The 22340-nt window shown below is 43.6% G+C and overlaps 1 protein-coding gene across 1 annotated transcript in view; it reads left to right on the forward strand.

The window, feature by feature from the left end:
• Window positions 1-22340, forward strand: part of top3b (DNA topoisomerase III beta) — an 82246-nt gene that overhangs the window by 41297 nt on the left and 18609 nt on the right. The window contains exons 10-12 of the mRNA XM_068005528.1: window positions 2421-2526; window positions 20121-20267; window positions 21243-21416. Coding sequence (XP_067861629.1) covers window positions 2421-2526; window positions 20121-20267; window positions 21243-21416 — 427 coding nt within the window. The remainder of the gene's footprint in view (window positions 1-2420; window positions 2527-20120; window positions 20268-21242; window positions 21417-22340) is intronic.

Below are 22340 nucleotides of genomic sequence, written 5' to 3' on the forward strand. Positions count from 1 at the left end.
GTAAATGAGTGACCTTCATTTAAAGGATGAAGGGGTTACTTCAGTTTTTGATATTTTATTTTCCAGCAGGAGTACTGATGGTCCAGATTTTTTCAGGTATTGTTATTTGTTGCTTTTAATATATATATATATATTTTTAAAAGCTGACATTAAATTTCACACATTTTCCAGGAAGACATCAGGGAGCAGCATATCTGCAGATTATGAACTAAGAGGGGGTGCAGTGTGTCTGCAGATCGGGGAGCAAGAGGAGGTGGAGAGTGTCTGCAGATCAGGGAGCAAAGGGGGTGCAGTGTATCTAGGGAATAAGAGGGGGTGTAGATTAGGGAGCAAGAGAGGGTGCAGAGTGTCTACAGATCAGGGAGTAAAGGGGGTGTAGTGTGTCTAGGGAGCAAGAGGGGGTGCAGAGTGTCTAGATTAGGGAGCAAGAGGGGGTGCAGAGTGTCTTGATCAGGGAGCAAGAGGGGGTACAGTGTGTCTGCAGATCAGGGAGCAAGAGGGGGGTACAGTGTGTCTGCAGATCAGGGATCAAGAGAGGGTGCAGAGTGTCTGCAGATCAGGGAGCAAGAGGGGGGTACAGTGTGTCTGCAGATCAGGGAGCAAGAGAGGGTGCAGAGTGTCTGCAGATCAGGGAGCAAGAGGGGGTACAGTGTGTCTGCAGATCAGGGATCAAGAGAGGGTGCAGAGTGTCTGCAGATCAGGGATCAAGAGAGGGTGCAGAGTGTCTGCAGATCAGGGATCAAGAGAGGGTGCAGAGTGTCTGCAGATCAGGGATCAAGAGAGGGTGCAGAGTGTCTGCAGATCAGGGATCAAGAGAGGGTGCAGAGTGTCTGCAGATCAGGGATCAAGAGAGGGTGCAGAGTGTCTGCAGATCAGGGATCAAGAGAGGGTGCAGAGTGTCTGCAGACCAGGGATCAAGAGAGGGTGCAGAGTTTTAGGGAACAAGAGGGGGTGCAGAGTGCAGATCAGGAAACAAGAGGGAGGTACAGTGTGTCTAGATCAGGGAACAAAAGGGAGTGCAAAGTGTCTACAGATCAGTGAGTAAGAGGGGGTGCAGATTGTCTAGGGAACAAGAGGAGGTGCAGAGTGTCTGCAGATCAGGTAACAGGAGGGGATGCAGAGTGTCTAGATCTGGGAGTAAGAGGGGCTGCAGCGTGTCTGTAGATTAGGGAACAAGAGGGGGTGCAGAGTGTCTAGATTAGGGAACAAGAGGGGGATTCAGAGTGTCTAGATCGGAGAGCAAGAGGGAATGCAGAGTTTCTGTAGATTAGGGAACCAGAGGGGGATTCAGAGTGTCTAGATCGGGGAGCAAGAGGGAGTGCAGAGTGTCTACAGATCAGGGAGTAAAAGGGGGTGCAGAGTGTTTACAGATCAGGGAGTAAAAGGGGGTGCAAAGTGTGTAGGGAACAAGAGGGGGTGCAGAGTGTCTGTAGATCAGGGAGCAAAAGGAGGTGCAGTTTGTCTACAGATCAGGGAGTAAGAGGGGGTGCAGAGTGTCTACAGATCTGGGAGTAAGAGGGGGTGCAGAGCGCCTCAAAATAATGGGGGACTCTTCGTTACCAGAGTGGACGGCTGACCAGTGGGCTTAGCTGGTCAGTCCTCCGGAAGTCAAAGTAGATTCCCCATCTCTTCTGTGCTCCCATTCTGCCTCAACGCTGTGTCTCTTTCTCTCTCTGCCCTCCTCTCTATTAGCTGAACAACAACTTGCATTTATATAGCGCCTTTAAAATGTTCCAAGGCGCTTCAAGAGCATTATCAAAGAATATTTGACACCGAGCCACATAAGGGGAGAATAAGATAGGTGACAAAAAGCTTGGTCAAAGAGGTAGGTTTCAAGGAGCATCTTAAAGGAAGAGAGAGAGGCGGAGAGATTTAGGGAAGGAATTCCAGAGCTTAGGTCCTAGGCAGCTGAAGGCATGGCCGCCACTGGTGGAGCGATTAAAATCAGGGATGCATAAGAGGCAAGAATTGGAGGGCTGCAGGGATCTTGGAGGGCTGCAGGGCTGGAGGAATTTGAAAACAAGGATGAGAATTTTAAAATCGAGGCATTCCCAGACCGAGAGCCAGTGTAGGTTAGCGAACACAAGGATGACGGATGAACTGGACTTGGTGTGAGTTAGGATACGGGCAGCAGAGTTTTGGATGAGCTCAAGTTTATGGAGGGTGGAAGATAGGAGGCCGGCCAAGAGAGCATTGGAATAGTCAAGTCTATAGGTAACAAAGGAATGGACGAGGGTTTCAGTAGCAGATGAGCTCACCAAGACAGCCGTACACCAATTTATTGTTGGTTGTACCATTTGTTTTATGTAACCCAATCACAATTTTTATTATTTTGCCAAATGAAATTGACAGGAAACCAATCAAAGAAAAAAGGGGAAATTTTATATCTGGTAATGATGGAGGGTCAAATGTTTTTGTAGGTGAAGGCATTACTCGCTGAAGGCATTAATCGTCCTCGGAAGGGCCAGGACGTTGGCGACCATCCTCCCATCACCCCGATGCGTTCTGCTACAGAATCTGAATTAGGTACCAGCCTTAATAGCTTTATTATGTTAGAGGTGTCCAAACTATGGCCCATATGTGGACCACGAAGCCCAGGCAACTCTGCTCAATTTGTGCTTATACTTGAATATTTACTTGCATTATTTGTGAATATATTTTATTCATGAGATTCTCCTAGTTGAATTTCATGGGCCTGGAGGTTTGGAAAGGGCTGCTCTTAGTGTTGTTGCCTCATTGGTGGATAAATCCTAACTCGCAGCACCAGATCTATGTCAATTAATGGGAACGTTGATTTGTGGCTTATGAGGCTCTATGGTTTGCAGTTAAGTGGCTCCTAATATAAAAAAGCATGGGCATTCTTAGATTAAGTGAATGGGGCGAATTGCTGTTCTGTAGAAAATGAAGCACCAACTGATACTGTGTGGCTCTTATCGTGGTTTATTTTGAATCTTGTTATAACATGTACTGTTAGAACTGTCTTATCTGTGCCCTATTTGAAGGTCTCTTACAGCCTGTAAAGAAAGTGTAATCTCTCAAATGTTCCTCTTTCTCACTCCCACACCCCACACAATGAATAGTCCTGCTTTGTTGACATCCCAAACATTGAAACATAGTTTGGTTGTATCAGCACTTCCACTTTCAGCATCTTTTTGTTCTGCATCAGCTGCTGCTGTTGTGAAATCGGGACAGTCACAGACAGCAACAGGAAATGTAAAATTGTATTAAAAAAAATATTGGACTATGCTGAGTTAGTTGTTCTCAGCTGGAGTGACGAAAGATGCTAACATTGGCCATTTTGGGAGGAAGAATCAGCTGCAGTTCCTGCTCCTGATTGTTACCAGGGGCCTTCTGTTGGAAAGTGTGTGTGTGTGTGTGTGTGTGTGTGTGTGTTGGAAAAGGACAAGATCTCCAAATTGTGGAAAGAAAATGGAAAAGGAAATCTGCAGTCAGATTATAGAGATGAAAAGGAATAATAAAATTATTGCTCTGGGAGATTTTAATTATCCACTTAATCACTTGGGACATAGAGTGTGTAAATGGAGACAAGAGAATGGAATTCCTAAAACGTGTAAAGGACTCCTTCCTCAAGCAGTATGTTAATAGGCCTACAAGGGCAGGGACATTGCTAGATCTGGTTAAGAGTAATGGGAATCAGGGGGAAAACTCTCTCCAGTGGCTGGAGTCATACTTAGCACAAAGGAAGATGGTAGTGGTTGTTGGAGGCCAATCATCTCAGCCCCAGGGCATTGCTGCAGGAGTTCCTCAGGGCAGTGTCCTAGGCCCAACCGTCTTCAGCTGCTTCATCAATGACCTTCCCTCCATCATAAGGTCAGAAATAGGGATGTTCGCTGATGATTGCACAGTGTTCAGTTCCATTCGCACCCCCTCAGATAATGAAGCAGTCCGAGCCCGCATGCAGCAAGACCTGGACAACATCCAGGCTTGGGTTGATAAGTGGCAAGTAACATTTGCGCCAGACAGGTGCCAGGCAATGACCATCTCCAACAAGAGAGTGTCTAACCCTTGACATTCAACGGCATTACCATCGCCGAATCCCCCACCATCAACATCCTGGGGGTCACCATTGACCAGAAACTTAACTGGACCAGCCACATAAATACTGTGGCTACAAGAGCAGGTCAGAGGCTCGGTATTCTGCGGCGAGTGACTCACCTCCTGACTCGCCAAAGCCTTTCCACCATCTACAAGGCACAAGTCAGGAGTGTGATGGAATACTCTCCACTTGCCTGGATGAGTGCAGCTCCAACAACACTCAAGAAGCTTGACACCATCCAGGACAAAGCAGCCCGCTTGATTGGCACCCCATCCATCACCCTAAACATTCACTCCCTTCACCACCAGCGCACTGTGGCTGCAGTGTGTACCATCCACAGGATGCACTGCAGCAACTCGCCAAGGCTTCTTCGACAGCACCTCCCAAACCTGCGACCTCTACCACCTAGAAGGACAAGAGCAGCAGGAACATGGGAACAACACCACCTGCACGTTCCCCTCCAAGTCACACACCATCCCGACTTGGAAATATATCGCCGTTCCTTCATCGTTGCTGGGTCAAAATCCTGGAACTCCCTTCCTAACAGCACTGTGGGAGAACCTTCACCACACGGACTGCAGCGTTTCAAGAAGGCAGCTCACCACCACCTTCTCAAGGGTAATTAGGGATGGGCAATAAATGCCGGCCTCGCCAACGACGCCCACATGCCATGAATGAATAATTTTTTTAAATGAGGTAGATGAGCTAAATGTGGGTGACCACCTTGGTCATAGTGATCGCAATATAAGGTTTAAAATTCAACTAGAAAGGGAAAAAATCAGTCCAAAAACTAGAACACCAGATTGGATTAGGGCAGATTTTAGAAAGGTGAGTGAGCTTGCTGAGGTAAAGTGGGAGGAGAAATTTGAACACAGTGGGATGCTTTAAAAGAGATTGTAAATGTATAGAATAAATATATTTCATTTTCAAAAAAATAAGGAAGCTACCAGTAGTTTTAGGATGCCAATAGAGGTTAGAAACCAATTAAAATTGAAGAAGAGGGGCCTATGAGGACTATAAGAATAATAATGAGAAAAACTAAAGCAGAATAGGCTGCCGCTCACCCCCATTGCCATCACGGGAATGATGTCTAGGCCAGTGGGCGGGAGGGGGAATCGAGGTGGGAGCCGGCCGCTGTCGGGGACCTATGCTGGGGGGAGGGGGGGTTGGGGGGAGAGGGAGGACCAAAGCCCGAGGATTTCTTCCTGCTCCTCCTGGCTCCCACAGATTCCGACCAAAGAATATAAAATCTTACTTAGCTTGGCCTCTTCTGGCTGCTCTGCTGCATTCCACCAGGTTTCTCTGGCAGGTTTGACACCGGGCGGGCTTCCCCCGAGTCGTTGTGAAAATCGCATCGCAGCACCGATGATATCATCGGGCCGTGACTTTTGAATTTAAATTAGGCTGCCGGGCGGGAAAGCCAGCGGTGGAAGGCTGCAGTCAAGAAATGCTGGGGGCGGTCCTTGACAATCCGAGAAAATCAGGGCATGGTTGGGGGGGCTCGGAGTGCGGGAGGGAGGGAGAGATCACAGACGTGACGGCCGATCACGGAACGAGGCAGATTGCGGCAGAAGATTTGCTTGAGGGCCGGGGGATGCACTCCTGCTTCTCCTGGCCTGCAAGCAGTGCTGGAAAAGCACATACCTGCTGAATCTGGCAGGTATGTACCTCCCTTTAGCTGCCGTGTTTCCTGAGCCCTCAGAAACCCAGCCCAGAGCCATTAAATTCTAATGGCTCCCAAAATCTGAGGAATGGAGCCTCATTTAAATATTATATCTCCAGAGCGGGTTACTCAGACGCCCCGAAACCCTCTGCTGTTAAACCGGAAGTAGGTACGTTTGCGGCGGGTTGGGGTCGGATTTCACATTTTTACAGATTTAAACCCCCCCCCCCCCCGACACTGTCCCCCCCCGTCGTGGGAGGGTTAATATTCCCCCTATGTCATCATTCAAGAGTAGATTGGATAGGTGGATGAAGAAAAATGGGTTGAAGGGATATAATCTAATGGCTGAAAGTTGGCCATTCTAGATGTAAGCACTTTGCTTTCCATATGTCAGAACCATCATTGTGCAGCCAAAACACATGATAAGCACCTAGCCTAGCTGTATGCAGCAGCAAAAGCAAATGATGTTGGTGAAATGTCGAGATATATCTTGTAGGCTTTATTGCAGGGTAATACAACCTTATAACAGACCAGTTTTGATACTGAACTGTGTCTTGTGTGTTAAAAATAGAAAGAATGTGCTATATGTTCATATTTAAATAGTTATGAGGGACATTGATTGTACTGGATACTGGCATCACAGTCTGTCTGCTGCAGGATTCTGAAATCCATTGGTGTGATCCATTCTTGACATGTTCTTTATGTTAATTGTACCTTTTGCATTGTGAAGAACAGAAATGCATCATTGCTGGATGTGGTGTTAATTTGTCTTAAATGGGAAAGTTTTTGTGATCTCAGAGATGTATATAAATGAGATAGTTAGGGGGATGATTAGATCAAGGAGACACAGATTCAAGATAATCGTCAAATTTAGGATTGATATCAAAAAATTCTTCTCACATTGTGCAGAATAGACTCCCAGAGTAGTGAAGGCGAAAACCCTGAAATCATTTAAGACGCAATTGGATACTGGGGCGAGTTTAAGATCTCTATGGATGGATGAATTAAGATAGGCGGAATGATCATCTTCATTTGTAATTATCTTATGATCTTGTGATTTCTGGAGAGGAGCAGTGGTGAAAATTAGCAGAAAAAGGAGGACAAACCCCACTTCCAGGATGGAGTTCACCTATGGCTGAACTGGTATAGTGATCTCTGGTGTGGAAGGCAGCTATACAAGAAAACCCAGGTTCAATCCCTGGTCTGCGCAAAGTTAGTTGATAGCTGAGGTGATGACAGAGGTGCGAGTGGCAGTTGACCTCTGTGCTAGGAAGGCAAATAAACAGCAAAGATTCCCACTCCTGATTGTTTTCCAATGATTTGTGCTGGAAAGGGTACAGTGAGAACCTTGTGGTTGGACCGCTTGCTGAAACTAATTCTCTAGACTTATTGATGAAGGTTGGTCACTTGGCTGCCGACAGCTGGCTCTAATGAGTCAGCACCTTCAGGAGGAGGGTGGGGAGGGAATAAAACTCCCATGTTTCAGGCAGCCTGGGTGCTGACCTTTGGGGGGAGGGAGGAGGGAAGGAGGGGATCAGAATAGAAAGATTGTAGTCATAGGGGATTCTATAATCAGGGGGATAGATAGCGTCCTCTGCATTCGCGACCGAAAGTCCAGGAGGGTGCGTTGCCTACCTGCTGCAAGGGTAAAGGACATCTCGGAGGAACTGGAGAGGAACATGGAGAGTCTTAAACTTAAATAAAGCCAATTACATAGGTATGACGGGTGAGTTGGGTATGGTAGATTGGTAAATTAGATTAAAAGGTATGACAGTAGATTAGATATGGCAAACATTTAAAGAAATATTTCAAAATTCTTAATGAGTATACACTCCATTGAGAAATGTTTTCTCTGGCTGGGGGGGTCTAGAACGAGGGGTCAGAGTCTCAGGATACGGGGTAGGACGTTTAGGACTGAGATGAGGAGAAATTTCTTCACTCAGGGTGGTGAACCCGTGGAATTCTCTACTATAGAAGGCTGTGGAGGCCAAGTCACTGAATATATTTAAGAAGGAGATAAATAGATTTCTAGACACAGAGGCATCAAGCGGTATGGGAAGAGAGCGGGAATATGTACTGAGATAGAGGATCAGCCATGGTCATATTGAATGGCGGAGCAGGCTTGAAGGGCTGAATGGCCTACTCCTGCTCGTATTTTCTATGTTTCTAAATAAAAACTCCACGGGAAAAGTGATTCATCCGTGGCTAACTAAAGAAGTTAAGGATAGTATTAGATTAAAAGAAGAGGCCTATAATGTTGTGAAGAAGAGTAGTAAGCCTGAGGATTGGGAGTGTTTTAGAAACCAGCAAAGGATGACCAAAAAATTGATAAAAAGGAATATGAAAGTAAACTAGCAAGAAATGTAAAAACAGATTGTAAGAGCTTCTACAAGTATGTAAAGAGGAAGAGAGTAGCAAAAGTAAACATTGGTCCCTTAGAGGCTGAGACAGGATAAATTATAATGGGGAATAAGGAAATGGCAGAGAAGTTAAACAAATATTTTGTATCTGTCTTCACAGTAGAAGACACAAAAAGCTTACCAGAAATAGTGGGGAACCAAGGCTTTAATGAGAGTGAGGAACTTAAAGTAGATAATATCAGTAGAGGAAAAACTACTAGAGAAACTAATGGGACTAAAAGCTGATAAATTCCCTGGACCTGATGGCCTACATCCTAGGGTTCTAAAAGAGGTTGGCTGCATTGGTTATGATCTTCCAAAATTCCTTAGATTCTAGAACGGTCCCAGCGGATTGGAAGGTAGCAAATAAAACCCCGCTATTCAAGAAAGGAGGGAGAGAGAAAACAGGGAACTACAGGCCAGTTAGCCTGACATCAGTCGTCGGAAAAATTCTGGAATCCATTATTAAGGAAATGGTAACAGGGCACTTAGAAAATCATAATGTGATTAGGCAGAGTCAGCACGGTTTTATGAAAGGGAAATGGTGTTTGACAGATTTATTAGAATTTTTTGAGGATGTAGCTAGCAGGGTAGAAAAAGGGGAACTAATGGATGTGGTATATTTGGATTTTCAAATGGCATTCAATAAGGTGCCACATAAAAGGTTACTCAAGATAAGGGCTTATGGGGTTGAGGGTAATATATTAGCATGGATAGAGGATTGATTAACGGACGGAAAATAAAGTGTAGGGATAAACGGGTCATTTTCAGGTTGGCAGGCTGTAACTAGTGGAGTGCTGCAAGGATCAGTGCTTGGGCCTCAGCTATTTACAATCTATATTAATGACTTAGATGAAGGGACCCAGTGAAATGTATCCAAGTTTGCTGAAGATACAAAGCTAGGCGGGAAAGTAAGCTGTGAGGAGGATACAAAGAGTCTGCAAAGGGATATAAACAGGTTAGGTGAGTGAGAAGGTGGCAGACGAGTATAATGTCAGGAAATGTGAGGTTATTCACTTTGATAGGAAGAATAGAAAAACAGAATATTTTTTAAATGGTGAGAAACTGTTAAATGTTGGTGTTCAGAGAGACTTGGGTGTCGTTGTACAAGATACACAAAAAGTTAGACTGCAGGTACAGCAAGCAATTAGGAAGGCAAATGGCATGTTGGCCTTTATTGCAAGGGGGTTGGTGTACAAGATTAAGGAAGCTTTACTACAGTTGTAAAGGGCTTTGAAGAGACCTCACCTGGAGTACTGTGTACAGTTTTGGTCTCCTTATCTAAAGGTGTAAAGATAAACCCAGCAACTATAGGCCAGTCCGTTTAACCTCGGTGGTGGGGAAACTTTTGGAAACGATAATCTGGGACAGAATTAACAGTCACTTGGAGGAGTGTGGATTGATTAAGGAAAGCCAGCACGGATTTGTTAAAGGCAAATCATGTTTAACCAACTTGATAAGAGTTTTTTGATGAGGTAACACGGAGGGTAGATGAGGGCAATGCAGTTGATGTGGTGTATATGGATTTTCAAAAAGTATTTGATAAAGTGCCACGTGGTAGGCTTGCTATTAAGATTGCGGCCCATGGAATAAAGGGGACAATAGCAACATGGATACAGAATTGGCTAAATGACAGGAAACAGAGAGTAGTGGTGAGCGGTTGTTTTTTGGACTGGAGGGAGGTGTGCAGTGGTCTCCCCCAGGGGTTGGTACTGGGACCACTGCTTTTCATGATATATATTAATGACTTGGACTTGTGTGTACAGGGCACAATTTCAGAATTTGCACATGACACAAAACTTTAAAGGGTGGTGAACAGTGAGAAGGATAGCGATAGACTTCAAGAGGATATAGACACTGGTGGCACGGGCGAACATGTGGCAGATGAAGTTTAATGCGGAAAAATGCGAGGTGATGCATTTCGGTAGGAAAAATGCAGGTTGAGAAAGCGGGTCCTGGGCTTTATAAATAGAGGCATAGAGTACAAAAGCAAGGAAGTCATGATGAACCTTTATTAAACACTAGTTCGGCCACAACTGGAGTATTGTGTCCAGTTCTGGGCACCGCACTTTAGGAAGGATGTGAAGGCCTTAGAGAGGGTGCAGAGGAGATTTACTAGAATTATTCCAGGGATGAGGGACTTAAATTACGTGGATAGACTGGAGAAGCTGGGATTGTTCTCCTTGGAACAGAGGAGGTTGAGAGGAGATTTGATGGACGTGTTCAAAATCATGAAAGGACTAGACTGAGTGGATAGAGAGAAACTGTTACCATTGGCGGAAGGGTCAAGAACCAGAGGGCATAGATTTAAGGTGATTGGCAAAAGGACCAAAGGTGATATGAGGAAGAACTTTTTTACACAGCGAGTGGTTAGGACCTGGAATGTGGTGCCCGAGGGAGTAGTGGAGGCAGATTCAATCGTGGCCTTCAAAAGGGAACCGGATAAGTACTTGAAACAAAAAAATGTGCAGGGCTACGGGGTTAGGGCGGGGCAGTGGGACTAGCTGGATTGCTCATGCATAGAACCGGCCTGGACTCGATGGGCTGAATGGCCTCCTTCCGTGCTGTAACCTTCTATGATTCTATCTAAGGAAGGATATACTTGCCTTAGAGACAGTGCAACAAAGGCTCAGTGATTTGATTCCTGGGATGAGAGGGTTGTCCTATGAGGAGAGATCGAGTAGAATGGGCCTATACTCTCTGGAGTTTAGAAGAATGAGAGGTGATCACATTGAAACATACAAGATTCTGAGGGGGCTTGACGGTAGATGCTGAGAGGTTGTTTCCCCTGGCTGGAGAGTATAGAACTAGGGGGTATAGTCTCAGGATAATGGATCAGCCATTTAAGACTGAGATGAGGAGAAATTTTTCTTCACTCAGAGGGTTGTGAATCTTTGGAATTCTCAACCCCAGAATCCTTGAATATGTTCAAGGCTGAGATAGATAGATTTTTGGACTCCAGGGGAATCAAGGGCTATGGGGATCGGGCAGGAAAGTGGAGTTGAGGTCGAAGATCAGCCATGCTCTTATTGAATGGTAGAGTATGCTCATGGGGCCATATGGCCTACTCCTGCTCCTATTTCTTATGAAAGGGAGGGGAAGGATCCAGTTGTCGTGGCCCATGTCGGCACCAATGACATAAGGAAGAGCAAGGAGGAGGTCCTGCTATGGGACTATCAGAAGCCAGAACTAAATTAAGAAGCAGGACCTCACGGATGGTGATCTCAGGATTACTACTGGAGCCACGTGCTAATTGGCATAGGGATAGGCATATCAGCAAGGTGAATGTGTGGCTGAAAGAGTGGTGTGGGAAGGAGGGGTTCCATTTCATGGGACACTGGCACCAGTACTGGAACAGGAAGGAGCTGTATCGTGGGGAGGGGCTGCACCTGAACCCGAGCGGGACAGAGTCCTAGCAGAAAGGATAAATAGGGCGGTGCAAGATGGAGGGAGAGATCTGGTAGCAATAACAAAAGCCTAAAGATAAAAGAAACTGGCGATAAGTGTAAAGGTCAGACCAGGGTAAGGAATAAAAAAGGAGAGGGGGTGGCAATTTTGGTTGAAGAAGCAATTACAGCTGCGAGGAGGGGTGATATGTTAGACGGATTATTAAATGAGGCCATGTGGGTTGAGCTAAGGAACAAAAATGGGGCAGTCACACTACTGGGAGTGTACTATAGACCCCTAAACAGCCAGAGGGAGATGGAAGAGCAAATATATCGGCAAATTTCTGAAGTGCAAAAACAATAGGGCAGTAATAGTAGGGGATTTCAACTACCCTAATATTAACTGGGATACAAACATGGTGAAGGGTATAGAAGGCATAAAATTCTTAAATTGCATTCAGTAGAACTTTTTTAGCCAGTACGTAGCAAGCCCAACAAGAGAGGGGGCAGTTCTGGATTTAGTTTTTGGAAATGAAGCTGGGCAGGAGGAAGGAGTATCAGTGGAGAGAGCATTTTGGTGGTAGTGATCAGAACTCAGTTAGATTTAGCGTAGTTACGGAAAAGGGCACAGATAGAATGGGTGTTAAAGTTCTCAATTGGGAAAAGGCCAATTTTACTAAGCTGAGAAGTGATTTAGCAAAAATGGACTGGAAACAGCTACTTGAACGTCAGAGCAGTGGGAGGCATTTAAGGGGGAGATTCAAGGGGTTCAGAGTAAACATGTTCCCACAAAGAAAAAGGGTTGGACTGCCAAATCAAGAGCCCCCTGGATGACAAGAAACATACATGGTAAGATAAGGCAAAAAAGGAAAGCTTATGTCAGACACCGAGAACTCAATACTAGAGAAAGCCTAGATGAGTATAGAAAGTGTAAGGGTGAAATTAAAAAGGAAACTAGGAAAGCAAAGAGAGGGCATGAAAAAATAGTGGCAAGTAAAATCAAGGAAAATCCAAAGATGTTTTATAAATACATTAAGATCAAGAGGATAACTAAAGAAAGAGTAGGGCCTATTAGAGACCAAAAAGGTAAACTATGTGCGGAGGTGGAAGATGTGGATATGGTTCTTAATGACTACTTTGAGTCTGTCTTCACAAAAGAGAGGGACGATGCAGACATTGTAGTTAAGGAGGAGGAGTGTGAAATATTGGAAGGGATAAACATAGTGAAAGAGGAAGTATTAAGGGAATTAGCATATTTGAAAGTAGATAAATCACCAGGCCTGGATGAAATGTATCCCAGGCTGTTAAAAGAAGCAAGAGAGGAAATAACGGAGGCTCTGACCATCATTTTCCAATTCTCACAGGATGCAGGCATGGTGCCGGAGGATTGGAGGACATTGTTTAAAAAGGGAGAGGTATAGACCAAGTAATTACAGGCCAGTCAGTCTAACCTCGGTGGTGGGCAAATTATTGGAAACAATTCTGAGGGGCAGGATAAACCATCACTTATAAATGCATGGATTAATCATAGATTTGTTAAGGGAAGGTCATGTCTGACTATCTTGATTGAATTTTTTGAGGAGGTGTCAAGGAGTTTCGACGAGGGTAGTGCATTTGATGTAGTGTACATGGATTTTAGCAAGGTTTTTGACAAGGTCCCACATGGCAGACTGGTCAAAAAAATACAAGCCCATGGGATCCAAGGGAAAGTGGCAAGTTGGATCCAAAATTGGCTCAGTGGCATGAAGCGAAAGGTAATGGTCAACGGGTGTTTTTGTGACTGGAAAGCTGTTTCCCATGGGGTTCCACGGGGCTCAGTACTAGGTCCCTTGCTTTTTGTGGTATGTATTAATGATTTGGACTTAAATGCAGGGGGCATGATTAAGAAGTTTGCAGATGATATAAAAATTGGCCGTGAGAGGGAAAGCTGTAGACTGCAGGAAGATATCAATGGACTGGTCAGGTGGGCAGAAAAGTGGCAAATGGAATTCAGTCTGGAGAAGTGTGAGGTAATGCATTTGGGGAGGGCATCAAGGCAAGGGAGTATACAATAAATGGGAGAATACTGAGAGGTGTAGAGGAAGTGAGGGACCTTGGAGTGCATGTCCCACAGATCCCTGAAGGTGGCAGGACAGGTAGATAAGGTGGTTAAGAAGGCATACGGGATACTTTCCTTTATTAGCCGAGGTATAAGATATAAGGGCAGGAAGGTTATGCTAGAACTGTATAAAACACTAGTTAGGCCACAGTTTTGAGTACTGCATACAGTTCTGGTGACCACATTACAGGAAGGATGTAATTGCTTTAGACAGGGTGCAGAGGAGATTAGAATCATGGAAAGGCTACAGCACGGAAGGAGGCCATTCAGCCCATCGAGTCCGTGCTGGCTCTATGCAAGAGCAATCCAGCTATTCCCACTCCCCCGCCCTATCCCCGTAGCCCTGCAGATTTTTTCCTTTCCAGTATTTATCCAGTTCCCTTTTGAAAGCCACGATTGAATCTGCCTCCACCACCTGTCATTGCAAACTTAAACTGCTTCCAGTGTCCCAGAGAATTGACTTTAAGAGTCTTATGCTTATCTTCAAATCTCTCTCATGGCTTCATCGCTCCCTACCTCTGTGATCTCTTCCAGCCTTATGTCCCTGTGCGCACCCCTCCAACACTGGCCCATTTCTTGTTGCCTGTATCTACTACATTAACAGGTACCAATTCAACTGCTCCACCACCCTCCTCTGGAGCTCACTCCCTCAGTGTCACTACCTGGTCAGCTCCTCAAGAACATCCTCTTTGACTGTGCTTTTACTCCCTCTTGACTCTTTTCCCTTTCCTCCTCCTCCACCGCCCCCCCCCCCCCCCCACCTACCACTCGATGTCCACTTGCTGTCCAGCATCCTGTAAAATGCTCCCAGGTGTATCTTTGCATTTAGTGGGTGCTATAGAAATGTAGGCTGCTGTTTGTTGTCATCACTGGAAATAGAACTTGAGAAACGTAAGGTACGGAATGAGAAAAGGTCATTAGGCCCATCGAGCTCACTTCTTCTAACAAACTATTTCAAATAGTTTGTTAGAAGAAGTGAGGGGGCAGGGACCAAAGGCAGGGAGGGGGCAATCCAGGATTTTAGAAATATATCAATATTTATTACCTTATTTGTCTTGGGTTTGGTTCAGTTCACTTCAGCTCTGGTCAGACAGAGCCCCGATCAGACTCAGAACCCCATGACTGTGGTTATTGGGAGTAGATTTGAGCTTGCGTTCGACTTCTGGTCACTACCTTTAGATTTACGAGGATGTTGCCAAGACTAGAGAATTTTAGCTATGAGGAAAGATTGGATAGGCTGGGGTTGTTTTCTTTGGAACAGAGAAGGCTGAGGGTTGATTTAATTGAGGTGTAGAAAATTATATAGGGCCTAGATAGAGTGGACAAGAAGGACCTATTTCCCTTAGCAGAGCGGTCAATAACCAAGGGCATAGATTTAAAGTGATTGGTATAAGGATTGGAGGGGAGCTGAGGAAAAAATTTTCACCCAGAGGGGGGGGCCTGGAACTCACTGCCTGAAAGGGGGTAGAGGCAGAAACCCTCATCACATTTAAAAAGTACTTAGATACTCAAGACGTTCCATAACCTACAAGGCTACGGACCAAGTGCTGGAAAGTGGGATTAGGCTGAGAGGCTCATTTTCGGCCGGCGCACACGATGGGCCGAACGGCCTCCTTCTGTGCCGTAAATTTTCTATGAATCTATGATTCTGTGACTAAAGATAACATAAACGGTCAAGGAACAGTTATAAAACAGTAGTATAAAAGGACTGTTAAAATAAAGTAAAAGGAACAACTATTAAAGACGAATTAAACTGCCTATACAGCAATGTACACAATGTCCAAAATAAAGACGGGGGAACTAGAGGCAGTAATCCGTAGTGAGGAACCAGATGTAGTAGGAATAAATAAATCATAGCTCTATAAAGAACAGGACTGGCAACTAAATATTGCAGAAGTGCGAAGTGATATATTTTGGTAGGAAGAATGAAGAGAGGCAATATAAACTAAATGGTACTATTCTAAAGGGGGTGTAGGAACAGAGAGACCTGGGAGTATATTTGCACAGATCTTTGGAGGTGGCAGGACAGGTTGAGAAAGCGGTTAAAAAAGCCTACGGGATCCTGGGCTTTATAAATAGAGGCATAGAGTACACAAGCAAGGAAGTTATGTTGAACCTTTATAAAACACTGGTTCAGCCACAGCTGGAGTACTGTGTCTAATTCTGGGCACTATACTTTGGGAAAACAGTGAAGGCCTTAGAAAGGGCGTAGAAAAGATTTACTGGAATGGTTCCAGGGACGAGGGACTTCAGTTACGGGGATAGACTGGAGAAGCTGGGATTGTTCTCCTTAGGGCAAAGACGGTTAAGAGGAGATTTGAAAGAAGTGTTCAAAATCATGAAGGGTTTAGATAAGTAAATAAAGAGAAACTGTTCCCAATGGTGGAAGGGTCAAATACCAGAGGACGCAGATTTATGGTGATCGGCAAAAGAGCCAAAGGCGACATGTGGAATAACATTTTTACGCAGCGAGTAGTTACGATCTGAAATGCGCTGCCTGAAAGGGTGGAGGAAGCAGATTCAATCGTGGCTTTCAAAAAGGAGTAGGATAAATACTTGAAGGAAAAAACTTTGCAGGGCTATGGGGAAAGAGCGGGGGAATGGGACTTAACTGGATTGCTTTTACAAAGAGCCGGCACGAGCTCACTGGACCAAATGCCGCCTCCTGTGCTGTAACCATTCTATGATAACATAATCAGAAAAGAAGGGGTGGGTGGAGTAGTTGTACTAATTAGAGATAACATAAAAAAAGGGAAATAAAGGGACATAACTAACGGATAAAAACAGAATCCATATGGATTGAAATAAAAGGTAAGGGATTGATCACGCTAATAGGGGTATACTACAGACCACCTACTAGTGGAAAGGAGATGGAGGAAGAAATAAGTAAGCAAATATGTGAAATGAGTAAAGGACATAAAATAGTAATCATGGAAGATTTTAACTACCTCCAAATAAACTGGCAAGAGGTAGGTGAAGGGATACAGGGAATGGAGTTTTTACAATGTGTGCAGGACTCATTTCTTACCCATTTTGCAAAAATCCCAACAAGAGAGGAAGCTCTGCTGGATCTAGTAATGGGAAATGAACCAGAACAGATAGGAGAAGTAAGCATAGGGGAACATCTAGGCAATAGCGGTCACAACATAATATGGTTTAAGATAAAGATTGAGAAGGACATAAGTAAGACAAAGACCAAAGTACTAAATTGGAAAAAAGCTGATCTAAGGGGATGAGAATGGATCTAGGGAAAATAAACTGGAAAAATTTACTGACAGACAAAGAAATCGAATGGCAATGGGAAACATTTAAAACGGTGATCAATAGTGTCCAGGAGAAATACATCCCACTAAAAAGCAAGAACAAACTAGCTAGTAATGACACACCATGGGTGAATAAAGAAATAAGGGCAAAATTGAAACTAAGGAAGAAAGCATACACTAAGTACATAGACAACGAAGCGAGGATGACAAAAGGGAATACGAAAAGGTTAGGAAAGAAGTCAAAAAAACAATTAGGAAGGCAAAGAGAAACTATAAAATTAAATTATCAAGGAATGTAAAAAGAAATAGTAAAGTATTCTACAAACGCATAAATAACAAAAGAAAAATCAGGATAGGGATAGGGCCACTAAGGGATACAGACGATAAACTCACAGGTAATGACAGCGAAATGGCAGAAATATTAAATAATGACTTTGCCTCAATATTTATCAGGGAGACTAACATGGTAGACATGACATTAGAAGAAGAGATCGAAAAAGTTATAAAGACATTTAAGATAGAAAGGATGGAGATAATTGATTAACTAATCAAACTTTGAGAGGATAAAACCACTGGTCCGGATGGATTGCATCCACGCATATTAAAAGAAATTAGGGAAGAGATAGCAGAGGCACCATTTTATATATATATATATAAAAAACTTAATTAGAAAAGAGAATAGTGCCAGAGGACAGGCGGACAGCTAATGTGATTCCTATGTTTAAAAAGGGAGACAGAACCAGTCCAGGGAACTGGAGACCAATTAGCTTAACGTCGATGATAGGAAAGATAATGGCATCCTTATTCAAAGATGCAATAGGAAAACATCTAGAAACTGAAAATATAAAGAGTACTCAGCTCAGATTTTAAAAGGAAAGGTCATGCTTGACCAACCTTATTGAATTCTTTGAAGAAGTAACAGAAATGGTAGACAAGGGTAATGTAGTAGATGTAATGTATTTGGATTTTCATAAGGCCTTCGATAAGGTGCCACATAGTAGACTCATGATTATGGTGGAGTTAAGGGACAAGTGGCAGAATGGATAGCAAGCTGCCTAGAAAACAGGAGAATAGGGGTTAAAGGTAGTTACTCAGACTGCCAAAAGGTGGGAAGTGCTGTTCCTCAAGGATCGGTGCTGGGACCACTGTTGTTCACCATTTACATAAACGATTTGGAATCGGAAGTACAATTGCAAAATTTGCAGACGACACCAAATTGGGGGGGTATAGTGATAACTGAGGAAGACTGCGACAAAATACAGGAAGATATTAATGAACTTGCAGAATGGGCATATAATTGGCAAATTAATTTCAATATAGACAAGTGTGAGGTGATAAATTGTGGTAGGAAGAATAAGGAGGCACATACTCCCTGGAAAATAGAGTCTAAATGGGGCTCCAAAACACTTAAGAAGCTCGACACCATCCAAGACAAAGCAGCCTGCTTAATTGGCACCCCATCCACCATCCTAAACATTCACTCCCTTCACCACCGGCGCACTGTGGCTGCAGTGTGTACCATCCACAGGATGCACTGCAGCAACTCGCCAAGGCTTCTTCGACAGCATCTCCCAAACCCACGACCTCTACCACCTAGAAGGATAAGGGCAGCAGCCTCATGGGAACAACACCACCTGCACGTTCCTCTCCAAGTCACACACCATCCCGACTTGGAAATATATCGCCATTCCTTCATCGTTGCTGGGTTAAAATCCTGGAACTCCCTTCCTAACAGCGCTGTGGGAGAACCTTCACCACACGGACTGCAGCGGTTCAAGAAGGCGGCTCACCACCACCTTCTCAAGGGCAATTAGGGATGGGCAATAAATGCTGGTCGCCCACATCCCATGAACGAATAAAAAAAAAATACACAAATCACTAAAAGTAGTGATGCAGGTTAATAAGTCCATTAAAAAAAGCAAGCTAAGCACTGGGATTCATTTCTAGAGGGATAGAATTGAAAAGATGGAAAGTTATGTTAAATGTGTATATAACGTTGGTTAGACCACACTTGGAGTATTGTGTACAGATCTAGTCTCCATATTATAAAAAGGATATAGAGGCACTGGAGAACGTGCAAAAGATATTTAACAGGTATAACCTCTCAGTTCTGGTATCATCCTATCAGGAAAGATTGAACAGGTTGGGGCTTTTCTCTCTAGAAGAGACTGAGGAGTGACCTGATAGAGGTCTTTAAGATTATGAAAATGTTTGATAGGGTCGACATGGAGAAGATGTTTCTACTTGTGGGGTAGATCAGAACTGGGGGCCATAAATATAAAATAGTCACTAATAAATCCAACAGGGAATTCAGGAGAAACTTTTTTACCCAGAGAGTGGTTAGAATGTAGAACTCGTTACCATAAGGAGTAGCTGATGCAACTAGCATTGATGCATTTAAGGGGAAGCTAGATGAACACGTGAGGGAGAAAGAAATAGAAGGATATGTTGATGGGGTTAGATGAAGAAGGGTGGGAGGAGACTCATGTGGAGCATTAACACCAACATGGACCTGTTGGGCCAAATGGCCTGTTTCTGTGCTGTACATTCTATGTAATTCTATGTACCATGTCTACCCAACAATGCCTGTCCAAGGTTGCTCCTAAGCAGTGGTTTTGAAGTGTAGCATACTTTAACAAGGGGTGGCTGATGGAACCTAATAAGTGATCAGATCCTCTGTCCTTTTGTTTCATTTCACAATACTTCTCTGTGCAACAGCTGCCCTTAGATGGTCAATACTGTGCAAGGCCTAATTTATAGGAAAATGGATGGAATTATGGAATATGATCTCTAGAACACCAGAAAAAAATCTGAAAATGCCACATGGTTTATATTAAAAAAAAAGAGGATTTGACTTCCAAATCACCATAAACCAAATGAGTGGAATTGTAGAATACAATCTCCAAAATGTCAGTGAAAATTACAGAACCTCATGAAATAGAAATGAAATTTGACTTATTTAGTCTGTGGTAGCTTGTGATTCACTGGCATAAATATGATTCAATACCATCTTCATTTATTCCTTTTTAAAATCATTTTGTTGAGAACCACTTAAAATTATGGATAACTTTTGATAAAATGATCTGTCAGTAATTTGATAGAAAGATTTAGATTCAGAACAACTTTCTGTAATGATTCTGCTTGTATCAGAGCTGCTGATATATTGGACAGATTTGAATGGGTTTTGTTCACTATTCCTGTCCATTGGGTTCTGGCTTTCCCCTGACCTAGTGTTTTATCGGCTGCTGTTCCAGGTAGTGACGGCTGGAGGCTGTACGAATACATCACCAGGCACTTCATCGCCACAATCAGCCAAGACTGCAAGTACCTCCAAACCACCATCGCGTTTAGCATCAATAAGGAACATTTCACGTGTACGGGGAAGACTCTGATTTCACCTGGTAAGAGTGGAATACAGGTTAATGTTTACCCAGCAAATCCACTGGGAGGGGAGGGTGAATATTGGAATTTGCTTAGTAAACTCATCAATGTAACTACACTCTCCTGCCAGTATTGGCGCTGCCACGGTTCACTGCGGGCGGGGGATGGTATAATTCCAGCCTAAGTTTACATTGTATATGTGAACGTACAAATTTATAATGGAAAAAGTTGACGGAAGTAATGCATAGATGTAAGGTTTTTAATTTATTATAGGTATGTATATTTTAATGCACAGTGTTCTATAGATATCTCCATTCTCACAGGGCCTTAATACCACAGTAGGGAATTAAAGCACTGCCACTGACTAGGACTGAGTTCTTTTGAAGTATAGAAGTGGCAAAAGCTTTAAAAGTTACTAATTACTATTTTTCAGGGCATTTTTAAAGCTTAATTAAATTAACTTGTCAAAAACTGTTGCTTAGAATCATATAAGGTTTAGGCACAGAAGGAGGCCATTCAGCCCATCGAGTCCGTGCCGGCTCTATGCAAGAGCAATCCAGCTAATCCCACTGCCCCACCCTATCCCTGTAGCCCTGCACATTTTTTCATTTCAAGTACTTATCCAGTTCCCTTTTGAAGGCCATAATTGAATCTGCCTCCACCACTCCCTCAGGCAGTGCATTCTAGATCCTAATCACTCGTTGTGTAAAAATGTTTTTCCTTGCTTGATCTTTAACCAAAGGAAATTTTAACTGGGAAAAAATGCAGTGCAACTCAGAAACCTTTTATTAAAATTTATTTTGACTGATTTTTTTTCATCATCTCAAAGCATTTGTTTGTGGAGGAGATGATTGTTAAACATACCTGATTTCTTGTGATCGTGCATCTGTTAATTAAGTTGTGTGTGAAGGAGTGCTTAGAGAGACTGTTACTTGTTTCAGTGTTCCTCGGTGTGTTCCAGGCTGTGTATATGTGACTTTGTTGTCCTACTCCAGGTTACACTGCGGTGATGCAATGGCAGAGCCTTGCGGATGAGGGAACCCTTCCAGCCTGTGAGCGAGGTGATGTGTTTACTGTAGATGAGGTTAAGTTGTTAGAGAAACAGACAAACCCACCTGACTACCTGACGGAGGCAGAACTTATCACCTTGATGGAAAAACATGGCATTGGTAAGTCAGCCTTGTATATACCCTACCACTGGTCATTCCAGCCCAATTTTAGATTTTAAGCAATGCGTCTACATTTTCTGGGGCATATATCATGGTGCAATGTATCGTTTAACACCATTTCTGTTTATTTGACTGACGTAATGTGTGAGATTCTCAAAAACAAAGTGTCGCAAATAGTTTCCACTAATTTATAGATTGCTTAACTCGACTGTATATGGAGGTTGAAGTACTTACAAAGAGTGAGGAAAGTGATACCTACCATTGGTAATCTCACACTGTTTACAACTGTTTGGTACATTTCAGTAATACAGCAGTTAAATCTTTATTCACTCCACCTTTTCAAACAAAAAGGCTGCTGACCATTTTCAATTAGACGTTACACTCCAGTAATGTTTCTTGGTTTTTTTTGCTAAACTGTAAATGAATCTGTGAGTAGTTCACTGTCCTCATAATGTGAGAGACGTTGCGGCGGAAGCCACATCATTACAAGCTGCACACCACCATCGCCTGGTGCCTGAAAACAGTCTCTCATCTGCCTACTGATTTTGTAAATCAATCTTTATCACAGTGCCAATTTATTTGTAATTTTTAAATGTAAAGCCCTCATGCAGTCCAGAAAGATCCCAGGATTGATCCTGAGTCTGTACTGAATTAGCTGATCTCAGCTGGGGTCACAGTTGAGGTGCTACAGTTGGCTTCAGTAGGTGCAGCACAGAGGAGGTCATTCGACCCATCGTGCCTGTGCTAGCTCTTTGAAAGAGCTATCCAATTAATCCCATTCCTCTGCTCTTTCCCCATAGTCCTGTTGCAGTCATGACGTGAAGAGTGACGTGTACTCTCGGGTGACCTTTTGTAGCTGCAGATGGTCACGTATCCAGTACAATACTTATAGTCTATGCACCAGCAAGCATCACAGATCCAGTC

Source organism: Heptranchias perlo, chromosome 25 (assembly GCF_035084215.1).
Source record: "Heptranchias perlo isolate sHepPer1 chromosome 25, sHepPer1.hap1, whole genome shotgun sequence".
NCBI classification, from domain to species: domain Eukaryota; kingdom Metazoa; phylum Chordata; class Chondrichthyes; order Hexanchiformes; family Hexanchidae; genus Heptranchias; species Heptranchias perlo.